Source organism: Ictidomys tridecemlineatus, chromosome 7, assembly GCF_052094955.1.
Source record: "Ictidomys tridecemlineatus isolate mIctTri1 chromosome 7, mIctTri1.hap1, whole genome shotgun sequence".
Taxonomy (NCBI): Eukaryota; Metazoa; Chordata; class Mammalia; order Rodentia; family Sciuridae; genus Ictidomys; species Ictidomys tridecemlineatus.
Window position 1 is genome coordinate 43,537,356 of NC_135483.1, and position 26,610 is coordinate 43,563,965.

The following is a 26,610-nucleotide window of genomic DNA, read 5'->3' on the forward strand; positions in this document are numbered from 1 at the left end:
GTGAGCCACAGGAGTTGGAAAAGCAGGTGAAGGAAGCAGCATGTGCCCAGCACATTGGAGGGACTCCTACCGACCAGGTCAAAACAGGGAGGATTGAGTGTAATGATGTGAAGGAGCAAGTATGCACCTCATCTGCAAGAACCCAAAGTGTCTTGGTTAGTTATTTTGCAGGGAACTGGACGTGGAGTCATCAACTGAGGTGAGAAATTTAAAAGAAAGAGCAGGTCTACATTCGATAATACTTTTATGTGTGGATACCATCACATAACATTTACTTAACACCGATTTGAGATACCAAGTTAATCTTCTTGCTATTTTTAACTTGCAGTTACAAAAAATACTGGGATTGAGAGATTAACAACTTGAGCAGTTACACAGGTACTAAACCTGTTTTCCACCAGAGCCCAAGTTGTTATCAATCAAGTTATGCTGAGTTTGAAAAATTCCATCAGGATGTGTACACAACTAAGAGAACCTGGGGAACACTAACATTAAAAGGGCAAAAAAAGAAGAAGAGTTTGAGAAGGCACAACCCCTTAAGAAATGTCCTCCTGTGCATTCTTCCAGGGCCTCTAGTACAGTGGTACAGGCACTCAATAAAGAACCACTGGAGTGAGAAGGAACATTGTGTCAAGGGTGGCCTTTCATACTCCATTTCTTCAGCTCCTAAAGAAGGAAGGAAGGGTGGAGGGCAATTAGCAAATCCTCCGCAGAAGACACCAAGAATTCCGCCCCCCCCCCCCCAACGTCTGCCAAGACTGCTGGGATGGAAGTGCCACAGACTTGCCAACCCGGATCAGGGTTTACTGCGGAAATCACTCGAGGTTTGGACGAGAATCCAACCAGCTAGCGGACAGGGGTCTCCTGGTCTGAGAAGAGCGCGTGCACTGACACGCAGGCACGGGCGCGCCCGTCTGGGAAGGCCGGGAGCGCGCAGTCCCTCGCCCCCCAATTCAGCCCCAGCGTCCACTTCCCGCCTCACTGCAGCCGCTCCTGCCCCGGCGCGTGTGTTCCCGCGGCTCTTCTCCCCTCCCCGCGGACAGCCAGGGCTCCAGGCGCTGGCTTGCCAACGCCGACGCTGCAGGGCCCTCAGCCTCAGGGGCTGTGCGTCACGGGGGCGGGGCCGGAACGCGGCTCGTACCCGCCCCCGCGCGCCCGCAGCCCCGCCCCTTCTGGCCGAAAAGGGGCGGACTCGGTCGGAGGGGTCTGGAGTTCCCCCTCTCTCTGTCCGACTGTCGCTCCTCAGCCAATTCCTCGCCCTTCTGCGAGCCGTCTCCCGTCACCCAAGCGGACGCAGGGGGTCGAGGCCCAGCTTGCGGGGCGCCATGGAGGGCTGCCGCCTGACGGGCGCCGCGGCGGAGAGGCTGGCTGGCTGAGAGGACCCGCGCCGGGCGGAGGCATGCGGAGCCCAGGCGGGAGTCTGCTTCAGGCGCTCCCCCGGCTCCTGCAGCACGCCGTCCGCCCGGGCCGCGCAGAGCTGCCATCCGGCTGGGCCCTGGTGCGGGCGGCGGGCGGGGACGACTCGGCGGACCGCCTTCCCCGCGGGGGCGGGGCGAGCGCGGCAGCAGCCGCGGCTGCGGCCTCGGGCGCCCTGCTCGGCGCCTATCTGGAGCGCCACGGTCAGCCCGCGGCCTCTGAGGTGCCGGCGCCGGGCGGGGCCTTGGCGGGCGGCCCCGGGAGCAGCGGCGGCGGCGGCGTGGTGGTCGGGGTGGCCGAGGTGAGAAACTGGCGCTGCTGCTGCCTCGGCAGCACCTGTTGGTGCCGGAGCCTCGTGCTGGTCTGTGTGCTGGCCGCCCTGTGCTTCGCTTCTCTGGCCCTGGTCCGCCGCTACCTGCAGCACCTCCTGCTCTGGGTGGAGAGCCTTGACTCGCTGCTGGGGGTCCTGCTCTTCGTTGTGGGCTTCATCGTGGTCTCATTTCCCTGCGGTTGGGGCTACATCGTGCTCAACGTAGCCGCCGGCTACCTGTATGGCTTCGTACTGGGCATGGGTCTGATGGTGGTGGGCGTCCTCATCGGCACCTTCATCGCCCATGTGGTCTGCAAGCGGCTGCTCACCGCCTGGGTGGCCGCCAAGATCCAGAGTAGCGAGAAGCTGAGCGCTGTTATTCGCGTCGTGGAGGGAGGAAGCGGCCTGAAGGTGGTGGCGCTGGCCAGATTGACCCCCATACCTTTTGGGCTTCAGAATGCAGTGTTTTCGGTAAGTGGTGTCTTACTGGTCTCTCTCCAGGTCTGTTTTTGAGCCGTCTTTTTCGCTTTTAGGGAGGGTGCTTCAGCAGGTAAATACCAACGGAGAAGTGACATTGGCAATAGGAGTTAACAGTTACTTTGCATAGTATCCTGAGAAATTGATCCTACAAGTAAAACAAAACAAAGATGCGTTCTCAGAAGGCGATCTGATGGAGAAAGAAGTGTTTTGGGGGGGGCATTAAAAATGCATAAAAAATGCAGAATCCTTTTAACTGTGAAGGGGGACATGAATGAAAATGCCCCTTTTTAACATTTGTTACCTTATTTCTGTAGCAACTTTTGCAGGAGTTTGGGAGTACAGCCTCACATTACTAGTTTTCTCTCTTAACTGCATAAATGCATCCAGGATTTTGACTCGTTTCTGGTGATAGGGACGTGAAAGACATAATTAAGTGAACACTGAATTCTCCTGAATTTGGAGTTTTCTATATTTATAATAGGACTTTTTCCCCCTTCAAATGATTTGCTGTAATATCATGTAAAGGAGAAAATTCTCCTGTTTATCTTTCTTTGGAGGAACTTTATCTTGAAATTACTGAGTGTAAATAAAACAAAATAGGACAGAAAACCTTTTTTTCAATGATCATCTATTTTCCTTATTTATATGCACCCTATAGCTTTTCTGCCCTTGTGTACATATATTCTGCTTACTCTACTTAGGTTTCCATAACTAATGTGCATTTTCTCTATGCAACTGACTTAAGATAGAAATACTACTAGTGAGGAGACCATCCAGTTGGAAAAAAGGAATCTGGTCTTTACAAACCTTTTGAGTTTGGAACAAATTATTAAACTCATCTGACTTCAAATTAGATGACTCAGTTTCCCAAATTCAGTGATTTTAAACTACCGAGTTCATAGAGTCCCAGGATCTCAACCCTACAGTTAAAATAAAACTATTGAAGTACAGTGATATAGCAGTAGTCTGTTATAGTTTCAGCCTTAATTTTTTACCTTTTCATAGCTTCTTATATTATGAAATATACACATGAACTTTGACCCAATCTTGGGTAATACATTAATTGTCCTAAGACTTTGAAAGAAGATTGGCACTAAGGAAGCTGTATAGATTGATTTCTGATGGTTCCGCTTTATCCTGCAGTATAACTTGTATCCTTGTGCCTTTTCTCATTCACCTACTCTGTGCTGACTGTCTTTCTGGGATCTTTCCATATATTATTTCTAATCCTTAAGTCAGCCCTGCAGAAGGTGATTATGCACTTATTATATAATGTTAATTGTCTACTAATTAGGAGCACGGGGCTGCTGCTCTTGAGTTTGTGTGTGTTAGAATCTGATGACCTTGGTCAAGTTTCTTATTCTATCTGCGCTTCAGTTTCTTAGTAATATGGGAAAAGTAATGGTACCTACTTGATAGGGTTATTGAGAAGATTACATTAAATGAATATATACAGCCTGGCTTAGCAAGCACTCACATGTTGGCTTTTGTTTTCTATGGTTCTTGTTTCTGCTATTAACCATAGATACCTAGCCAGTAAATAGATGGTATCGAACTTGGAACTGTGGTCTGATGGTAGGTCTTAACTCATGGTCCTATTTTTTTGTTGTTGTTGCATATTATATAACTCATACATTTATTGCTTGATAATAGGTTTTTCTTTTGATAATGTCTCTTACGTATTAAGTATGTAAGAGACTGTACTTTGTACTTAGAAATACTTAGAAATAAGGTTTTTGTACTTAGAAATAAGGTATTCATATTGTTGAAACCAAGTTTGATGAGAGGCATTGTTTAATTTGATATTGTGGGGTCAGAAGAGAAGAAGAACAAAAAAAGGTCTATTGAAGTAGGTAATATAGTCACCAATTTTCTGAGAAAGATGGAGACTCAACCATCCAGCAAGTTGTAAAGAGTCACCTAACAAATGACAAAGCTGAGGTTTGAACCCAGAATCTGCTGATACAGTGAGTGCATCTTAATGAAAAATTCTTACTCATAACCGTAAGCAGGGTAGATTATGAAGCCACTGGGTATGTCTATTAAATATTGTTCATCCTGCATCTACTCTATCCACCTCATGACTGCCTGCATCTGCCTTTTTTAGAGCATATTTCTCTTTGTTTTCTACTTATCTCCCTATTGTTGAAATTTCCATTTTTAAAGAAAATTCCATTTAAACTCAATTTATCAGGACTTATCCTTGAGAAAGTTACGTATAGTGGTTATATGAGGCATAGGCTTTGGAAATAGTCCTAACTTAGTCTCTGTTGTGTGGCCTTCTCTATGTTTCCTCATCTGTAAAATGTATAGAGTATAATGTTAAATAAACTAATGTAGTGAGGCTATTAATGTGTTTTTTTTTTTTTGGTGTGTGTGTGTGTGGTAGTGAGAATTGTACCCAAGGCTACTCAACCACTGAACCACATCCCCAGTCCCCCCAGCCCTTTTTATATTTTATTTAGAGACAAGGTCTCACCAAGTTGCTTAGGGTCTCACTAAGCTCCTGAGACTGGCTCTGAACTCACAATCCTCCTGCCTCAGCCTCCTGACCTACTGGAATTACAGGTGTGCACCACTGTGGCTAGCCAAATATTAAGTATTTTGCCTGGCATATAGTCACTGCTTAATAATTGCTAGTTCTTATTATTAATGGTGGAAGTAGTTACATTTACATTTTAAAGGTAGACCTGATTGGAAAAAGAAAGAGGCTTCCCTTGTTTTTCTGTTCTTAACCATAAGTCTTTCCTTCTCCCATGTGTTCAAGAAAAGGAGAAATAAAGACACTCAATTTTTTGAAATTCTCAAAATACAAGATATGTACCAAATAGTTTATAATATAATATTCTAAAACCATAAACAATTTGATTTCTCAAGTATATGTTTGAATTTTCTTTCTCTGAAAAATGCAATAACATTGGTAAAGTTATATTTTTCTTAATGTTTTAATCGTGTATCTACTGATTTGCTGCCCATTCAGACAGATTTCTAACTTTATAGTTTGGGTTTCTAAGTTCTCTTCTTATCTGGATACATATCTCAAATGACCATGATTATTTTCTTACTGGATTAGTCAGGATAGGCTGAATTGTGCTACATTAACAACTTTCACATCTCATGGGACTAACAAGCAAAGGTATATTTATTCCACTTGACTCAAGGGGAGGTCAGACTTGATTTGGGAGAAGGTTTTATGTCAATTTTACTCTGAGATCCATGCTGACAAAACTACCATCCTGTACTTTATTACTGTTTTATGGGGGATTGCACCTGACTTTTAAAGTTTCTGCCTGTAAGTAATCTCACTCTTAACTGGCCTGAAAATATTACATGGCCACAGCCAAATCCAAAGGGTTGATGGGTATGCCAGGAAGGAACAAGAACTGGAGCATGTGGTACAGTCTTAGTGATTCTGGCACTTGACTACCCTCTCCTTCACTCCTCATGTCCAGTTATTGCCTAATCCTTTGGATTCTGCCTCTTAAACACTTTAGTCCAGCTCACCGCCACTTCCCTCATTCATCTTTTCCTCTACTATGTCTAAGTTCTCCCATCATTATCCAGCAAAGATCTTTATCTTGGTACTTCCCTGCATGAAATCCTCAAATGGGTTTTCTTTTCCCTTCAGAATGACTTTCATATCATATATTCTTGATTTACCTTTATAACCTCTTTCTTTCCAAACCATGATTAATTACTATGTGCTCTTTAATGTGCATCTTTAATCCTCAGCGCTTTAAGAGGTGGACATATTTCTGATATAAATATAGCAAATGAAATCCTGTATGTAGGCTTGAAACTTGAGGTTCTCTTTTTTATCAGTGGCTGAAAAAAGAAACTTTGGATTCGTAAGAAGGGACCATTGAGGTAGATGTAGGAGATGAAACTCTAAAAGATTAAAGCCATCTAGAAAAAACTAGTTGACAAATTACAAATTGCAAACTCTGTGATGCCCCTTTGGAGATTTTTTTAAGTTACTCTGTAAAATGCTATCTATGATCCCAAAATATTACATGATAATTGGTTTTTATGGGCAACAGAATACATATTGGTGCTTGCAACTTCCAAAGGGGTCTGATGTTTTTATTAGCTTGCTCTCCAGGAGATCCTAAAAACATTCTTTTTTTCCACTTTGATTGAAGAAAAACTTCAGAAGTCAGAGACTCTGGTGAGTTCTTTCTCTTTAAACAAATCCACTTGGGAAATTTTGTTTTGAAACCTAAAATTAAAACCTAAAACAGTGTGTGAAAAATTATCTTACTCATACAATGTATACTACTTTCCAACTTGCAGAGCAAATTTACATACATAATATTCTTTAATCACCACAAAACAGTCTTTTGAGTAAGTATTAATCCTAAGAGGCAGAGTTATATAGAGGACAGATAGCACAAATTTGAAATCAAACTTGGTTTTCATATTTACCTTGGCATCTTGAGGTAATTATAGTTACTCTTTGATCTAGACTTCCCATTGTTTAATAACATCTACTGTGAATTTGTGACAAAAAATACAGTTTGCTTATTTTTTTCTTTCCATCCTCTGCAATCCAAAATGAGTATCTTGAGACTTCAAATTTTTTACCATAGCAAATATCTTTATTTCCCATGCGAATTGCCAGGCACTGTTTTGTCATTCACACATTACTTATTTAATGCAGTTTTAACACTAGTCCTCATCTTATTGCTGAGGCAGTTGAGACATAAACCGGTAAAATTACTTGCCCCCAAACCACAGGCTGACAAATAAAATCACTAACTTTTGCACATGGTAGTGTTAGTCCAGAAGAGCTAACTTTCTCAGACCCCTCAGGATTCTAGTTGTGGATCATTAGTCCTAGAGTGCCTTATGTATCAAAACATTGACGGCCCACATGTCAGGTACTGTGCACGGTTCACTAGAGGGGAATTAGCTCTCATCCCAGGATGTTAGAACAGGGGGTCAGCAAACTGTAGCCCAATTTTGTGTGGCATACAAGCTTCTTCCAAGTTTAAATGGTTGGGAAAAATATCAAAAGAAAACTTATTTCATGCACATGAGAACTATATGAATGTCAAATTTCAGCATCTGTAAATTATGTTATTGGAATACAGCTATGCTCATTCATGTGTGCAGTCTCTGATTTCTTTTAAGTTGAAACAGCAAAGTTACATAGTTGGAACAGACCCTGAGCCTCCAAAGCCTAAAATACTTACCACCTGACAATGGAAAAAGTTTCTCTCTCTCTGCAGCAAAATAGCCATCAAGTATGAGCCATTACAATTATAGAAAGAGTCCCTTAAATTACCTGATTTTTTAAAAACAAACAGTATATTAGTACGGTTAGTAAAAATGCAAACAAAATAATGAGTACTTTAAAAGTGCAAGGCCTTGCCTATTACCCTGGCTCATTTCTCAGAAGAACCACTTAACATAATTCTGTTACCAAACTATTTCTTGGGTTATTTGTTTGATATTACAATAGATTAGAAACGGCAGTAAAAAGATTTTTGTTTTTGAGCAAAGGGGCCCTGACTAAAATACTGATGGCAAATAATGTCATGATAACTATTCATGAATCAGTTTTCTTAGATTCTGCCCTTAAAGCCTTGACTTATCAAGAAGATAAGTTACTTTTAGTAATTTAGTTCATAACTGAACTGATATTTACTACAATTTAATAAGTTTTTGGCAGGTGACTGTAAGGCCACAAATATGGTAAAATCTGAGTTGTTGACTTTAGGAACACAAGCTCAGATTGTCTATGTGACCTTGATGAACTCATTTTAATGGTCTTGTCTCCAGTTTTCTTATTTGTAAAAATGAGAAGAGTTAGACAAAAATCTTAGTTTGCTTTTAAAAAATCTCAACATTTTTCCCCCTTAAAGTGTTTAGTAATAGTATATTTGTAAAAAGAAAAAAGTTGTTATTATGTTCCTGTTCTATATTATAGGTGAAGCTGTAATAGATTCTGGTAAGGATGATAAGTCATTATACCTGTCCCTGCATCAGTGTGTCAGGTGATTATTTCTTATTATTGTTGAAGTATACTGATTTGTAGCCAGTGGTATAGTTCAGGCAGAATAGAATTTGAAAAGACAGTCTGCTTTGGAAAATCTTGGAGTCTGACTCTGAGCAATAAAATAGGTTGACAAAATATAGTGTCATCTTAGTCTACTTTCTCAGACCTTTCAGTACCACTGAATACAGTTAACTATTAGTTATTTCCTCGAAACTGTTTCCTGCTCATTGTGCCACTTCCATGTTCTTATCAGCTTGAAGTTTCTCTGTGTCATATATAGGCTTAAAGTGCAGATTTTTATCAGAGCCTATTATCCTAACAGTGTGTATGTAGCATGTCTTAATACCCCCTCCTAGATTAATAAAAAAAATCTTAAAAGCAGAGACATCTTATTAGAACTTACTTTAACAGTATCTGTTTTATCCTCTTACAAAATAAGTGTTCATTGTAAAGACTTTGAAAAATATAGCAAATAAAAAGAAGAAAAAATCATGAACATTTAAATAATTTTCCTTTCTTTGCATTTATTATACTTTTCTCATTATGACATTGTGAGTTAATGTTATAAATGATTTTTGTGACCTTTTACTTGATGTAATGGGTATTTTGTCATATATATTTAATAAATGTGTTTTTTTTCCTGCTGGGAGGAAGTGTGTGTGTTAACCATATTCTCAAATAGATTGTTGCCCCCCGCCAATAATCTGTGGACCATTAAAAGCAGTTCCTGATTTAGAAACATTGAACTAATGAAAAATGTTGTATATATGAAGATGTTTTCTGCATCAGGCAGGCATACTGACCAAACCATTTCTGTTCATGGAAGTAAAAGCAGCTTTTATTTCAGGCCATCTCCAGATATTAGAGTGGAGTCCCTTAGAGCCCTGCTTTTTTTTTTTTTTTTTTTTTTTTAATTGTTTTCAGTGGCAAATTTTTTTTCTGGTACTCTCAGGGTTATCATCTAACTAGAGCATCTTATCCTTAACAATAGATTCACCACAAAGTTTACTGGGGTACTCTTAGTTTTCACTCAGCAGATAACTGGTAGAGGCCCTGTGCCTGCTGCTGTTCCTGTTGTTGGAGTTGCATAGCAGTATAGCAAAGTTCATCCCTCAGGGTGCTAGCAGTCCAGTGAAGAAAAAAACATTCTAGTTATATCATGGTATAAATTTTGCTGATAATGAGTTCATTTTTAGTTATGACATTTTTCTGTATTAGGGCAGGAGTATTCTTAGTTTCTGAATAGCTAGTTTCAAATGGAATTATCATCTTAACCTTTTTTATGAACTAACAACTGTCATTAGTCTCCACATTTATTTATAGTTTTTTTAATTGTCAATGGATCTTTTTAATTTTATTTATTTATATGTGGTGCTGAGGATTAAACCCAGGGCCTCACACATGCCAGGTAAGCTCCACCACTGAACCACAACTCATGCCCCTCCATATTTATTTTTTAAAAAGCAATTTTGATGTTGATCTTTTCAGCCTCCAGTCAACATATATTTAGTACCTAATATTTAGTAGACATTGTGCTAAGTCTAGGAACATAAATGAAGGAAACATAGGTTCTTTCTCTCGCAGAAGTTGCAGTCTGAGCGAAGGGCAAACAGATGATGAAAGGTTTGGTTGCTGTCCTGTGTGAGGAGACAAGGAAGTTCACTGTTTCCTCACAGTCCTTGAAAACATTTTGTGCAGACTTAGGCATCAGGGAAGCTCTGCTACAGAGATGATGACTAAGTAGTGAAAGATAGTTGTAGAGTAGAGCAGAAAGAATGGGAGGAACGATGTACATGTCCTTGCCAGAGGGAACAATGTACAGAGGTCTAGAGGGAAGAGCAAGGAATGTTCTAGGAATCCAGAGAATTTTGATGCAACTGGCATATGGTGTATGTGAAGTACGAGATGGTCAAATTATGAAGCATTTTGCATGCTAAAGAACCTGAATCTCATTCACATGACAGTAGACCAGAGTTTTAAGTAGGACTGGATTTACATTAAAAAAAAAAAAATTCTAGGATTTAGCCTAATTGGTGAATGAGGGTAATCTAGGTATCAAAACTGGACAGGAAACACTAGAAATAGAACCAGGTGGTAGACAGTTTCCTTAGAAATTTAGAAGGTACCTTTGACAAAGACAGTAGGTAATCAGATGTGGCAAATGAAGGAGAAGCTGGGTAACAGTCTCAGGAGAACTGAGACTGGGAACATAAAAAGAGAAGAAGAGGTGTATAGGGAAGGAAGTGAACACAGTGTTTTTTCTTAATTCACCTTTTTAAAGAATTACAGATTCCTTTTGACTGTTCCTTTAAAATCATCTTAGGGATTTGTGACTTTTCTATGTAATATATTACATAATATTACAATGTAATATTTAATTATAATTTAAATAATATACCTTAACTGTAATCTCAGCAACTTGGGAGGCTGAGGCAAAAGAATTACAAGTTGATGTCCAGCCTCAGCAAATTAGCAAGACCCTGTCTCAAAAAAAGGACTGAGGATGTAGCTCTGTGGTAAAGCACTTCTGAGTTTAAATGCCATTCCCCCCAAAAAAAACCCCAAATATATAAACCTAGAAACATAACCTATGTAGGAAGGTATAATTTGACAAGAATAATATTTAATTCACAGTTATGGATAAAATTTGAGGGTTTTTTTGAACGTGGATTGCCTTTAAATTCATCATTGCATCCTTTGATGCAGTCTACGTAAAAAACGGTAGTTTCTTCATGGATTAAATTAAAGCCAGTAAAGCCCTTGTAAATAGAAGTAAACTTAGAAAATGAAGAACTGCAGGGCTGCCTGGGAACTCTACTTTGTGCTGTGTCTGAGAGGACCTGGGATCTGTACTTTGTGCTGTGTCTGAATGATAAATCTAGAGGTTCTTTTTATAGTCAGCTTCAAAAATGACCTGTTCGGTGGTGGTCAATCAATTCTTGCTCTTCAGATTTAAGGCTTTTTATTCCTCTCCATGTACTCCAGATTGGTACTATTTTGTTTCAAGAAATGGAGGACTATTTTACATTAACCCCTACTGACTCAAGTAAAGTTGAGAACCTCTGGGAATAAGGGTAAAAATCAGATGATGTTTGCCATCCCTGAAACTCATTATCTATTATAGTAGCTAACCAGCAGAATGACATTCATATCCTAGGTTGAGATTTCTACAGGGTGTTTGGATTTGGAAGACAAGTTCTGAGCTGAGATCCCAGGATACTTAGGAATTTCAGTAGGATGGCCTGAGGTTCATTTTAATGTCTTTCTGGACAGTAAAACTAGGAGGAAAAAAAAAATAAAAAACAAAACTAGGAGATAGAAATTTGAACTTTGGTTGGTGAGTGCTTACTGGGGAGAGAGGGTTGGATTAAATCTCTGCGTGGGAACAAGCATTCTAAATTATGGAGCTGAGTGAAGGTTCTGAGTAGGATTTTGACTTAAAGGAAGTGCTAAATTGAAATCATTTATAATCTTTATGTAAATCAAGTTGTTAATAGTTTAAAAACTGTATATTATTGCATTGTTGTACTAGTTAAATCATTGAACACTCTAGTAGAACTGCTTACAAAGATTAAAACTGGGTTTTTGCTTTCTTTTAGGTATTTCAACTTGACAGAAAGGAAGTATGTTATAAATAATAATACTTTCTCCTTAGGATTAATTTGACCACTTTTATGCATTGGACAACATTATTGTTAAAGAATTGAGAGTTGTTTCAGATTTATGAAATCCAATTTTAACATTCCCATTTGAATATTATTGATGTCATCCCTGAATGTCAGTTACATATTCTATTTAGAAAAACATCATTACATTTAAAGCTAAGGACTGAAACTTTGCATTCTGATATTTTGTAATGTAGCTTTAATTATGAAGATAATTCATAATGTATGATGCTTTATTATTAACATAGTAATTTTTATGATTCACTTTGTCTTAATTACTCATTTCATACATTTATGACATTTTGTTCTAAAGAAAATTTTCTGCTCCTGTAAGTAAACTCACCTCTGCACAGGCTTACTCCTCTTTTTTCAAGCTCCTAACAAGTATCACCCAGTTACTTTTCCCATCTTTATTTTTCAGTATTCTTTTGTTTGTGCCTTAAATAATCCAAAATGTACTGCCAACTTCATTAGTACATCCTGTGCCTACCCTGCCAAATTGTCTTTGCTCATTTTCTTCCTAAAACACCTACCTTCTTCCTCTTGTCTTTGCTTGCCAAACCCATGTGTAGCTTTCTGGTGCCTGTTCTGAAGGCCTCTTTTGCCACAAAATTGCCCTTTGATCTCTACTTCTGCATCTGATTTTAATTCCTCTGTACTCCTCACTCTGTTTTTTTTTTTGTGTGTGTGTGTGTGTGTATGTATGTGTGAGAACAGGTGTTGAACCCTAGGTCTTGCACATGCTTCGGCAAGTGCTCTACCACTTAGTGATATCCCCAGACTTTCTTAAAACTTTTTTAAGTTTTAAGCAATCCTCCTGCCTCAGCCTCCCAAGTAATTGGGACTCTAGGCATGTGCCCCTGCACCCAGCTTTCTACTATTGAATGCTGTGTACAGTCTTCCAAAGGCTCCTTTTCTGTTTTTTTCTAAGGTGTTTGGTGTGCAGTTGTCAGTATGTAAATCCTTCAAGGGTAGGTATTATGTCCTGCTTTCTGTATCTTTCCAGCACCTATTAGAACATTTTATGGATAGATACTGAGTCAGTGATTGATAATGTGAATTGTTAACAAACTGTTGCTGAAATATTTTTTCTAGACTGGCAGTGGTACATCTCTAGTGTGCCATCTATAGAAATGAATGTAACTTTAGTGAAATTATGATAACATGATTATTTTATTAGATTGTAGTTATAGAGTAATGTATTGCTGATTAAAATACTGGATCTTAAAAGCAGTTAAAAAAAACTAAATAATGTAGTCAATACCTTTTTTACATACCAGTAATCTACAGATGCAGGTATAGAGAAACTATTCTTAAGGTCAGTAAGAGTGGTAACAATAATAACATGAAATGCTTAAGGAAATGCATGATATATTTAAGTTAAAAAACCACAAACTTTAGTAAACAACAGTTTACCAAAGAACAATTTAAGAAATTTAGAAACATTTCTGGATAAGAAGACTGAAAATTGTGGATATTCCAGTTCTATCCAGATTATTTTTAAGTTTACCTAATCCTGATAATTTACTATTTATTTTTCTTTTCGAATGACAGAATGATCTGTTGAGAATAAGTAGTAAGAACAGTAATGGCAATTTTTAAAATAAGAGCAATGAAGTGGCTTGAATGGAGTTGGACATTTCTTGCCAAATATGAACTGATAGTCCTTGCTACAATTTTGGTTGCAATATGAGATTTGAAATATGGATTGTCGGTAATAGAGCCCCTAATGGGCCCTTTTATATATACAACAGCTGTTTATAACGTATATCATAAAGGAGAAGCTACTGATTATCTAATATGTAATGCTAAGAAAATTGACTATACATATGGAAGGGATGAATAATAGGGTGTATCCTCATTTTAGTCTGAATAATCTCCAGAAGAATTTAGTATTAAGTATTAGAAAATAAAACAATCAGAAAAAAGGTAAAAACTAATAGGTTCTTTAAAAAAAAAGTAAACTAAAAGCAGTGGAAAAAATTGGAGGCAAAGATGATGGTATTTGATTATACAGGCATTTGGAAACCTTGTATCAAAACATAAAGAGGAACCAGACAGCAGGATCTCTTCAGTCCAGTAGCTTGAGGCTGGCCTGGTAACTTAGCAAGACCATGAATGAATGAATGATGAATGAATGAATGAATGAATGAAAGAAAGGGGGACAGTTAAAAAAAAAAAAGGAGGGCACACGGACTGACAGGCTTTAGGGTAAAATATATGCTCATATAGTAGACCAAAGATTATCCTTACTACAAAGAGCTCTTATGAATAACAAAAACACTTAACATTTCAAGAAAAAAAATGGCAAATGTGAACAAATAAAGCTATAGAAAAATTAATATAGAAAACTCACATCACTTTAAATGAATATAGTACAGATTAAATAATGATGAAACATTTTTACTGTATTAAACAGAAATATATTGAATTTTAATAAGTTAATAAGAGTGTGATGGGCATACTCATGTTATTACTGAAATATATGTGAATTACTATGAACATTTGGAAACACAGCAGAAAGTTTTTACTGTTTGAATTAGTAATTCTACTCCTAGTGAGCTATCCTAAAATAACTGAGATGTCTAATGTATTAGTCATTTATTTTGCCATGTAACAGATTACTTCAAGATTTAAAACATTTATTGTGTCAAAATTGAGTGGATCAGGAATTCCTATGCAGTTTAGTGGGGACCTGTGACTTCCTCATAATTCTGCAGTGAAGGTGTTGGCCAGGGCTACAGGCATCTTAAGACTTGATTAACTTAGTTTAATTCCATCCTCACTTGTGTGGCTGTTGGCAGACACCTCAGGTCATTGCTAGCTGCTGGCTGAAGGAATGAGTTCCTTTCCATGTGGACCTCCATAGAGCTACTTACAGTATGGCAGCTGACCTGCTCAAAAAAGAGATGGAAATCTTGTTCTTGCAATTTAATCTTAGAAGTGACATGTTGTCACTTCTGCTATAGTCTGCTAAGAAGTAAGCAGTCAGTCCAGCCCACACTCCAGGGTAAGGATTCTCACAGGGCATGAAAACCAGGAAATTGAATCATTGGAATATTTTAGATGCTGCCTTCCACACAGGTTAATAAACAAAGGTTTTTGCTGCAGTTTTGTTGGGTTTTATAAATAGTAGCAAGAGAACAATTCCATTCATAGACACAAAGAAATAAGGAAGCAATGAAATTTTTCTGCATCTAAGGATAATTATTTTTATTTTCAGATGAAAAGTCATAAAGACAGAGTAGCTTATTGAGTTCTCAACATTGAAATGCCATTCTAGGGTTATCTGGCTTCAGGGCCAGCAGCCACACTGTCATGTAAGAATGCTTATGAATATTTAATGACATGAGGAAATCTTAACAAGACTTCTGACAAATTGATCTGTGTGTGGATTTTATTTACATATGAGGATAAAATAGTCACAGATGTTTTCCTTTAGTGATAGAATAATAGAATGCTAAAATTTTGTTTGAACTTTTATTTCATTCTAAACTGCATTCTGTATACATTCCCTTGATAATCATTTTTAAAAATCAAGATGCCTTATAAGTATTTCAGTTCTCTCCATGCCAAGAAATCCACGAGTAAATACTTCGACACACTTTTTTATGTTATTTTACTTGGTAACAAATCATTCCCTTTACTTCTAGATTACTGATCTCTCATTACCCAACTATCTGATGGCATCTTCAGTTGGACTGCTTCCTACCCAGCTTCTGAATTCTTACTTGGGTACCACCCTGCGGACAATGGAAGATGTCATTGCAGAACAGAGTGTTAGTGGATATTTTGTTTTTTGTTTACAGGTGAGTTTAAGGCCAAGGGTTGTCTCTTTCTCTTTTTCTCTTTCTCTCTCTAGAATTGCCTTGCTGATTTAAACTTAACAGATTTAATTGAATGTAATTTAAGAGGATTTTTTCCTTTTTTCAGTCTTTCCTGTTCCTCTAATACTGCTTTATATTTTGGTAACATTTTTTAATTGTTTGGCTATGTGGAAGAGTGTAGAACTGAACTGATAATTATTGACAGTCTTCTTGAAGAAGAAAATTCAGGAATGATAAAAATAGGATTCTTTTTTGCTGTGATTATTTTCAGAGTCATCCTAATGTGGAAGGCTTACATTAAGAAAAATTGGAGGCTGGGATTGTGACTCAGTGGTAGAGTGCTTGCCTAGCATGTGTGAGGCACTGGATTTGAGTGTCAGCACCACATATAAATAAATAAAGGCCCATCAAGGAATTGTCAATTTTTATCTTTCTTTACTAATTTTTCCCCCAGATCTATATTTTCTTTAGATAACTAGTATCTAGATTTAAATATTTGTTTACATTTGTTTTATTTCTTATTATTTCATTTTGTCCCATTGTCCCAGATGAGGAACCTACAAAAACTTAAATTGAGCAACAAATATGCTACTTAGAGTGACTTTTAAATACTTGAGTATTTATTAGGTTTATAGATTTGAAATCTTAGGACTTACTGAGTTGATATGGCATGTTAATCCATAATGTTAAATTTGATATGCATTAAATCTGTAGTATACTATATGTTGTAATATAATGTTTATAGTCATCCCAAGGTGCTATAAAATCCTGACTTACACTGCAGACTCATATTTTTAATATAAATTTAAGCATATTTTGTGTTTTGAGTTTCCTGAAAATGAATTGTCTATTTTAAACATTATTTTCTTTTGACCTTATATTTTACTAAGTAGAATTCCTCCTTATTATAGATTACAGAGGATTTTTACCATTTGAAACTTTATATTTATATGCTTCTTAGTAAATAACTCAACTGCAGTCATTGGAGTTACTGGTATTTTTTAAACTATAGTTTTTTGTCCAGTGATTTCTTACCTCTCTATTTAAGCTGGCAGATTTATACTTAAGACACAAGATAGGAGGGGAAAGGCACATATTTTTTACCCTGGCATTTATAGGAAAAAGACCCTGAAGATTAATTTATGCTTCACTTTGATTTGTTGATTTTAGTTATGACTTAATTTGTTTCAGGAAGGATTTAATGTATAAATAAAAGAATAAAAGTGTGGGGGGAGACTTCATCTTGAAGTGGAAAATGAGCATAGGAAAAGGAGACAAAGCTTAGCTAAAAATTAGTAGGGTAAGTGTATTCATGAGATTCTTATTTATTAGAAATCAGCCACAGATTTGCATCTGAGCTTTATAGTCACCAATCTAAAAAGAATCTACAGTGTCAGTAAAATTTTGGAAGCAAACAAAATAGACATTGAGGGGAATCCACAGCTATTCTTGTACTGGTAACCAACTTAGATCGCAGTTTATCTCTTTAATCACTCTTTTCCATGCCATTTATTTTTCTATGTTGCCACCAGTCAAAACCTCAATCCTAAATAAGTCCAAATTTGGTCTACTTTGCACCTATTCTTTTGAGAACAAAATCATACAGCCAAACAGATGGATAATATTTAATTCATGGTTGTAAGTTTTCACCTGGTTTCTCAACACTATCCTATATCCCCATTTCCTTTGTCTTCTCACTCTTCTGCTGTTGCCCTGAAATAGGTTGACTATTTCTAGCTATCTTCATTCTCCTCATAATTTTGATAACTTCCCTTTTCATTCCCAACAGATTACTTCTTTATTTCTTTAATAGAAAAATCAGACACTTTCCACTGGCAAACATCTCAGTTTCCATTTGAGGAATCTATTCTCCTTGTGCTCCTGCCCATATTTTTGGCCTACTTTTCACTTAATAGAAGAAGTGCCTGGCTTTCTGAAGGAGGCTTGTCCTTCTGCCTATGTTTGGTTCTTTCATTTGCATAAAGAAACATTTAGAAATATTTCTAGACTACATTTTAACTGATGTTTTTATTTTCTTTTTGTTAACACCTCACTAGGCTAAGGAGGAAATGAAGGCATGTTGAAAGTCAGTACAGATTGTTAGGACCAAGGATCCAGAAGGGCAGATGGTGAAATATCTGTGTATGGATGTACCCAGTTCATGCTTGCTGGAAGCCTGAGAAAGTTGTTCACTGGTTTTGAATTTAAACTCTGGCCCTGCCATGTCCTTCCTTCAAACCACTATTTCTGAAGTCATCACTAAGCTCATCTAATTCAGATCCACTTCCATTTGTAATCTAGCTTGACCTTTTTTAGCAACCTAAAACTCTGTTGACCATGCCTTCATTAGTGAAACTTCCTTTCCTTTTCTTTGGTACATTATCTTGTCCCACCTGTCCCACCCCACCCTTACCTGGCTTACGTTTGTGTTTACCTCCTAAATCCATGTTTCTCAAGTTTCTAGACTAAGCTTTCTTGTCTCACACCAAAAACTTTTTTTTTTTCCCTTGACAAATCTAATTACTATGGTAGCTGCTAATGTATTTATTTGTATAAAGAAAACCCCTCTTCTCTGCCTCTGGACACATCTTTATTCAGCCTTCTTTCTATAGGTTTAGACTTGTTCGCTGAATTTTTCTAGATGTCTCAGAGTTACCTTAAATTCAACATATCTGAAATAGAACTTAGCATTCATTCACACACAATTCATTTTCTTAACATTTGCTTCATCTCTTCACATGATATTATCATCCACTCATAAGTGTCAATCTTAAGAGTTTTCAGTAAGTATATCTTATTTTTATTAAGAGGACTAACAGAATAATTGCAAGATATAAAAACCTATTTAATAATACCTAAATTACATAGGATTTTGTTGAGTAACGGATTGGTACTCCCTTGCATAAGTTTCAGGTTTCTCTTCCCCTATCCCATCCTCATTTCTATCCCATCTGCTTCTATCCCTCCCTTCCCCACCATCTTCAACACTTGGATTTAGAGGTTTTTTTCCATAGAGTTAATAATTATGATAGATTTGATTGAAACTGTTATATTATGGGGTCATTTTTGGTTAGAACAGACTTTGTAAATAACACCAGTTGCAACTGGGTTACAAATGAACTTTGGAATAAAAATCATTTAGAATATATGGAATGCTTAGATATTCTGGTGAACCGCATTCCTCTCAAACAATGGGAAATTTAAGTGCAAATATTTTAAGGGACTTTCCTGAAATCACATCACTAGTTAGTTAAACCAAGACTAGAAACTGACTCAGTTTTATCAGATTAATGCTTTGCCTAGTATCCCTTTGATTGCCTTTTTTTCTTATCATTATGTTTTCCTTCATTTTTGTTTTTCCTTAATACAATTTCATGCTCCCAATATCTTGTTACTTTCTTTTGAAGTTTATTGGCCTTTCAGTTGTTTATGTGGTGCTTAATACTTTTAATTTTGTTTGCACATATTAGTTCTTTTTAAAATGGCAGTGCTTCTAAGTAAGGTTGGAAATGCTGGTAGACATTTAAAGTTGTGCTGATATATATAATACTAGGTTAATTACACCAGTAAAGTTTAGCCAGCTGTTATCTGTTGTAGATATATTTTGTTGTTGTTGTTGTCGTCATTATTCCTTCCAAGGAAGCTTTTTGGTACAAAGAGACAAGTTTGACTTATATCAAACACACATCATTATATGTACCAAAGGGAAGTGTATTTGCTGTATGTTTACGTGATACCATATAATGGTTATTTATAGATTTTGGCCTTCAGTTCCTGGGAGAAGCAAAAAAGAAGGGAGAATAACTGATTGTTAGCCATTTGAAATATGTAACCTCTTACCTATCACATTTAAGAAGCATTCTGTATGAAGCATTTCTAAGTCAAATATATATTATTTCTTTTTTTCTGTATATAATATTGATAACTAATATTTTATTTTCATTCACAGATTATTATAAGTATAGGCCTCATGTTTTATGTAGTTCATCGAGCTCAAGTGGAATTGAATGCAGCTATTGTAGCTTGCGAAATGGAACTGAAAACCTCTCTGGTTAAAGGCAATCAACCAAATTCGAGTGGCTCTTCATTCTACAGCAAGAGGACCCTAACATTTTCTGGAGGTGGAATCAATATTGTATGATTCTAAAGAAATGTATGATTGTCAAGAGCCTAGTGTGCTGTCCAAGGTCTAACAGTCACTTCCCTAGTGGGCAGAGACAAGTTCTATTTGTATTACGGCACAAACAAAAACTGACTTTTTTAATTGCACAGTTTTTTTTTTTAAAGCAAGAATCATTTTCTGGATATGTAAGTGTAAATGTAGATGCAATTTTGGCTGCACCTCTTTATCATGCCTGTAATGGCCTATAGGTCTGCACTTTAGTGTTTTTTAATTATTTTAATTATTTTATTTCTGGGTACTTATGAACAGAGAAATAACCCAAATATTTTTTCTGCTTAGTATCTTTATTTATAAAGTATACATCTTCTTTACGTATAAAGCTGAGTTAAAGTATGCAGTCTTAAATGTGTAATATTATTGGATGTTCTTTGCTTAGTCTTTCCAGAAGGAATAAACAGTGTTTTTTTGTTTTGTTTTGTTGTGTTAAGTGGGACCACTTTGTTTCCCTTTTCTGTGTTAGAAAAAAGACATTAATTTTCAGTTGAATGTATTTTTGCAAGCATCACATTATTATAGGGTCATTTACACCTTTTCACACAAGCTTAAATCCTACATTGTGGGACTGAAGTGCTCTTAAAATAATCTTTTTATTTTCACTGTGTAATATGCAAAGCAAAAGGGAAATTATTTAGTGGGTGGTGGCTGAAAATTAGAACTCATGTTCTAGTTTGATTACATTGGCTGTACCCTGCTTAGATCTTCCATGAAAGGGCTGTCCCATTGCAATCTTACTAAAACATTTTATTAAAATAAACCTTTTTCCTTTTTATAATAATAATTAGGCTTTGAAATAAAAATATTATTCCTTTAAAATGGTGGGCTTGCCATCATTGAAGATGTCACCCAGGTGGCCTTGTTTAGCCTTTTTTAAAAATCAAGCTTTAAAATCATCTTTATATTTCCATGGAAGTACTTATATATCTGTCTCATAGTTTTCAGCTTTAGAACTCTAAATATAATAGTAACTTAATTCCCAGATTTGTGTTATTTGCCCTATTATAGGTAAGTTTATTTTGTTTTGTTTTAGTACATGTTTTTCTCTGATAAGACTCAGGAATTCTGAAATGTGAAATTAAGTGTCTCAATTCTTTCTCTTGTAGCATGAATTAATATATTTATTAGTAGCACTTATGATTATTGACACAATAATTCAGCATATATTCATGTGACATGTGCAACATTCATCAGTCACCTCTATTTTAAAGTAATTTAATTGTAAACTTAATGATTAGTTTATTTACAAATGAGATTTTAGATATTAGTGCAAATTTTCCAGTAGGTAGCTCTTTTTTGGCTCTGAATATTTGACTTGTCAGAGATCTCTCATTTGCCTATTAATTAGGGTGACACCTTTGCCCTGATTAATTAAAATACAAAGTAATTCTTCTCTATGCAGAGAAGAATTTAATCATAAGGGTTTTTTTGCCCTATTCATTATAATTGTTTTTCTTTCCTTCATAATGAGTAAATTATCTTTAAGTAATGGTAGAAGACTTCAGTTGCACACTATTCTGAGAGGCACTTAGATCTCAGCACTTGATTGGCCTCCAAATCCTTCCTTCTATTATTGGTAGAAAAAAATTATATATAATATTGAAATATGCTTATTCTTATTTTGAGTCCTAATGCTTATTTACACATTTTAAAAAAAATGAGTTTAGCTCAACAATCCCAGTGAACAATATATTTTATTTATTCTTTTCTGTCTGACATGGAAGTGTTTTTCTTGTGCATCTTTGCTTGTTGGTTAATTTTGGTTAAAGGAACCATTACTGGAGATCACTATTTCCATACTTGTTTTATACTTCATGTATTCTGAAGTACATTTATTTACTTTTAGTATTTGTGACTTGAAAACTTCACCAAAATTGAGTACTTTTGGTAGTTTGTAGTGGGTTCTTTAAAATGTTATACTTTGCTTGGTACTTGTATTAAATATGTAAAGGTAAAAGAAATAATTTTTCTGTATTCTGCCAATCATTTTATATAATAAATCATTCATTTTTTCTTAAAACAGTATGAATTGACTATTTCTAAAATACTGATCTATAGCTGCAGTTCTCCTTTAGTATTTGCAGCCTCTAAGAAAACAACAGCCCCCCCTCACGATCAAGCTATTTGACAAGTAGATTTGGTTGCTGGGTGTTTGGGTTGTACTCATTATCATTTGTGCAAAGCATCACCATGCCTTATTCATTGTGTCTTTAACGCTGCATCCCAGACATGGCAGCAACACGTTTCTAGAGAATACTTTTATGTTGCACAAATATTGTCTCCAGTCATTATATATGTATTAAATGTTTCCAGTCACATGTATTTGTAGAAATGAAATGCTTTATAATGAAAAATGCTTTATACTCATTTTAAAGAGCATATGATCCATCTAATTTCCAAATCTGATGAATGGTATATTTTTATCTTTAATTGTTTGGGATTTTCCATAAGTTTTCCATATCCTGGTTTATTGATGATTTTGTTTACATTTTGCCAAATTTTGTCATGTACATTACTTTAATAGTACCTCCTTTTAAAAACATATATATAATTTACTGTTTTCATGTCCATTTCTATTGGTTTATCTGATGTGCAGCAACTTGAAATTTGTACTCCTTGTTTTGCAAAAATAATACAACCAAATCTCCATCATTAGAATCTGCATTTTGAATTTATGTTCAGAAGAGACTGGATTTATTTAATGCCAGCCATACTTGCCCCTGATGCATTATGTAACCAGCTACAAACCTTTCTAAGGTGGCTTTGAATAGAATTAGGTATACAACTAACAGATTCCTTCCTCCCTGTGAGGTGATTAAGTTCAGTCATTACTCTTATTTGCCCTTTATGTAACTCAGCTAACTGGTTAAAGTAGCATATATCTCCAGCATTGCTATTTGTTGATGTGCAGTGCTGAATTGGACTACTCTTGGGGAGAGTGCTGTGACATAAATTTGTCAATATTTGTTATCTGTGAAGCTGTCTTTAGAATGCTTGAGAAAGTCACTAGGTGTGTTCCAGGTTGGTTATGTTATGGTAAATCATGCCATTCATTTTGCAGAGAAAAAGATGATTGTACTGCTCTCAGGGACAAAGGTCTGACCCAGGTTGATAGCCTTAGTGGTAGAATTTTGTTTCAGCCAGAGGCTATTCACTGTCTCAGAGTGATGGTCAGTATTATATTGTCCAGATTTTAGATCGGATGTTGCTGATTTCTGTTGTAATAAAGTTTTTAATATATAATTTGCTTTAAGGTCATTGCTTTAAACTGAAAAGCCATTTAAAAAGGGAAAAGAATCACTGTTTCACAGGATATTTAAAACTAAGGAGTCAATAAGCTCACACATTTCACATAAACTTTTAACTTATTCCACAACTCAATTATAACTTGGTACTTCTGAACTACAAAGTGATTGCTGCAAATTATTTTCAAAGGTGGCTGAAGATTGAAAGTAGAAAGTTCTAAATGTGAAATCAGCAAATGTCTTGAATAATTGGTATCCCAGATCACTTGTGTGCCTGAGAAAATAAAAAATAATATTTTATTTTCCTTCTCTCTTCTCTTTCTTTCCCATGGATATAGAGACATGTCCCATGGGAGGGAACAATTCAAGGGAAAGGAAGGATGTGCTCCTAAAAATGAGAATGCTGATAATGGACCCTCTGTGGGGTGGTTATGATTATGGCAGAGGCCCTGTAGAGAAATGATTAAGGTGTCTTGAGTCAATACTTACTCTTCAGAGTTTTTCTCCCAATACTCGTATTCTTTACATGTCTCTTGCCATTCCAATAATTGTTAGTCATTTTTCCTAGGCCATGGTGATATTCATGCTTTCATAAAGTCAAAGGACTTTCACCATTCTAATTTTCTTGTTGATTTCTGTCTCATTTTTATTACTATTTCCTTGAAGACACATTCCAGCTGCCATAAAACTTTCATCTTAGCAACCAGAATAATACTATGTGGCTTATTTGTATCAGATCCAATATTGTTGCATGCATTTCCTTATCCATTTGAGATCAGAACTGCCTGCCAAAACAGAGGAGTAACCTCATGCTGCAGACTGCCTCCAGCTGGGGTGGTACAATGGTGTCCTCTCTAGAGAAGCATGTGGACATTGCAGTGTGCCGGTCATCCAAGGCTTGAGTACTGTCTGCCATGGGTGCCCTCCTTGGTTGATCTAGAGTGCATGTCAGCACTCTTAAGTATGGAGAATGTGTGTAATAATTATGACTTTAATACTGAACATTTTTAAGCATAGCATTATGTTCGTGGTAATGTTAAACAAGGTATTTATATATGGTAAGTATGTTTAATCATTCTGCCAAGTTTTAACAAAGTTGATTATCTAGAATGAATAATTACTAATTCCACTGTCTTAAAAAGTGACTGGGTATTCTATAAGGTAGTGTGCTGGGTAAGAAATTCGAACATCATAAAATATGCAGTAAAGTTGAATAGAAGAGTACATTGAATATGTACTAAACCAAAAGAATAATTTGTAAATTATAAAATTCTTAGAGTGGGTATAGAAGTATAGTGATACATTTTAAGGATATTTATCCTAGAATACATAAAATTCATCATTAAGATAACGTAGTAAAGACCACAGAGAACTCCTTGATTCTGTGTTGGTTACTAATGAAATAATTTTCTGTATCACTGTTTTGAAGCATGACCTGTTCAATACTCTTTATCTCTTAGAGTCCCATCCTAAGTTCACCTTGACAGGTAGATAGGGAACATTAAATGTTCTCAGTTTGTTACTCTGATTTTAAATGAAGGTACCTGGTTTTGTGTCATCATCTTCCCACTTTAAATATGTAGTAGAACAGCTTTGTTTGGCATCTGTTTTAGGTAGGTTTTGTAGCAGTGCATTAAATTATCAGGTGAACATGGAGTGGATTCTGGGAACATTGAACCTGAGAGTATCTTTCTTTCTTCCCTTCATTTGGCTACTGGATGTGTATGAGGCCTTACTTACTTTCTTTTTTAAAAAAAATTTTGTTTTTAGTTATAGTTTGACACAATACCTTTATTTTATTTTTATGTGGTGCTGAGGATTGAACCCTACACCCTGCATGTGCTCGGCAAGTGCTCTACGGCTGAGCCACAACCCCAGCCTGAGGCCTTTCAAGTGGGATCTTGACAGAGAAAATCAGGACAGGGATTGCTCCTAGGTTGATTGGCTATTGTTGATTGGCAAAGAGACAAGACCCACAGATGCCAAGAAGGCTTTGGCTTTCAAATCCATGGGCTCCTGAAGGGAAATTTGTTATTGGCCCCACCAACGTGTCATTTTCCCTGACCCGAACAGTGGCAGAGGAAAAGATGAAAAACTTCTGCTGCCCAAGAATTCGGGAAGATCAGATGCAAAGACGCTTCTTTCCAGAAACAGCCTACTGCTCCTCATTCCCCACTGAAATTTATCTGTCTGTCTGTCTGTCTGTCTATCTATCTATCTATCTATCGATACCAAGGATTGAACCCAGGGGTGCTTAACCATTGAGCCACATCCCCAGCCCTTTTATATTTTTTCACTGAGTTGCTTGAGGTCTCTCTAAGTTGCCGAGGTTGGCCTCAATCTTGTGATCTTCTTGCCTCAGCCTCCCAAGTTGCTGGGATTACAGGCATGTACCACCACACCTGGGTTCCCCACTGGTATTTCTAGTGGGTTACCATGTATTAAAGATAGCATTAAATTGAGAGTTAAACAACTGGAAGGAAAGTGAACACAGTTCATGAGGAGAGTGGTTTGACAATTATGATATATCTCTACCGTGGATGAATGAGTGAGCAACCATTAGGAAGGACGCACTAAATGTATACTAGTGAGAGGGATTTCTAGAAGTCATTGTTCTGTGAAAGAAACAAGATGCAAAAATTTTGAAAGTATTGCATTTCTGAGAAAAGTCCCATCTCCTTGGTGTGTGTCTGTGTCTGCATCACCCCCATGGAGGATTAACTGAGTATAGATAAAAATATGGAAGGAAACTGACTAGTGTAAGATATATATTACTTTAGTGGTAATGAAAAGCTGGAATGGAGGCTGATGTAGATGGAATGAACAGCAGACCAAAAGCAATGAAGCCAAAAAAAGGAAAGGAAGGAAAGTCATAGTTTTTAAATAAAATGGACCTATTTTCCTTTTATTGGCATGGTAGAAGTCAGCCTCTGTTAAAATAGCCCAGTTGGTTTAGAGGTGTAGCTCAATGGTATAGAGATTTGCCCACCTACCATGTTCAAGGCCCTGGATTCTCTCCCCAGCACCGGAAGAAAACAACAAAAAACAAAAAACAAAAACAAAAAAAAACGTTAGGCAATCTGCTAAGTACTTGAGGTAAAGCAGTGCAGTACTAAAGAAGGCCAACCAATTGCCAGTGTTCCATTCTCAGGCCCATTGTGTCTTAGATAACATAATCCTGAGAAGTTTAGTTACTTAATCCCTCTGTGCTTCAGTTTCCTCATCTGGGCAGTAATAGCTACCATGGGGTAATTGTGAGAAAAAGGTTCCATGCTGAGAGTAATTCATGGTAGGTACTAAGTACACATGAGTGTTAGCTATTATTACCCCAATCCATCTCAGGAGCTAAAAAGCACTTTGCATATTTGACAGGGCAGAGAAGGACAGAACTTTTTTTTACCTGGCACCAATCTTTACAGAACATGCAGTGAAATTAGACATATAAATAAAAGAACAAGCACTCAGGACTTACAGGGTAAAAGGCCAATA

The 26,610-nt window shown here is 36.7% G+C and overlaps 1 protein-coding gene across 2 annotated transcripts; it reads left to right on the plus strand.

Moving 5' to 3' along the window:
- Window positions 1-1,149: 1,149 nt before the first annotated feature.
- Window positions 1,150-23,421, plus strand: Tmem64 (transmembrane protein 64). Of its 2 annotated transcripts, XM_005328679.3 has the most exons (3): window positions 1,156-2,197; window positions 15,526-15,681; window positions 19,649-23,421. In XM_005328679.3, the coding sequence occupies exons 1-3, from the start codon at window positions 1,400-1,402 to the stop codon at window positions 19,838-19,840; spliced, it is 1,146 nt and encodes a 381-aa protein (XP_005328736.3). In that variant the 5' UTR covers window positions 1,156-1,399; the 3' UTR covers window positions 19,841-23,421. The 2 variants fall into 2 exon arrangements, with proteins under 2 accessions (XP_077873059.1, XP_005328736.3); XM_078016933.1 differs by lacking the exon at window positions 15,526-15,681 and having other exon boundaries at window positions 1,150-2,197.
- The last annotated feature ends 3,189 nt before the right edge of the window (window positions 23,422-26,610 follow it).

Bases quoted from the DNA above. Each gene is read 5' to 3' on its own strand.
- Tmem64 (XM_005328679.3), top strand. From the start codon at position 1,400: ATGCGGAGCCCAGGCGGGAGTCTGCTTCAGGCGCTCCCCCGGCTCCTG. The intron at 2,198-15,525 runs GTAAGTGGTGTC...CTTTACTTCTAG, and splicing joins TTCAGAATGCAGTGTTTTCG to ATTACTGATCTCTCATTACC. The intron at 15,682-19,648 runs GTGAGTTTAAGG...TTTCATTCACAG, and splicing joins ATTTTGTTTTTTGTTTACAG to ATTATTATAAGTATAGGCCT.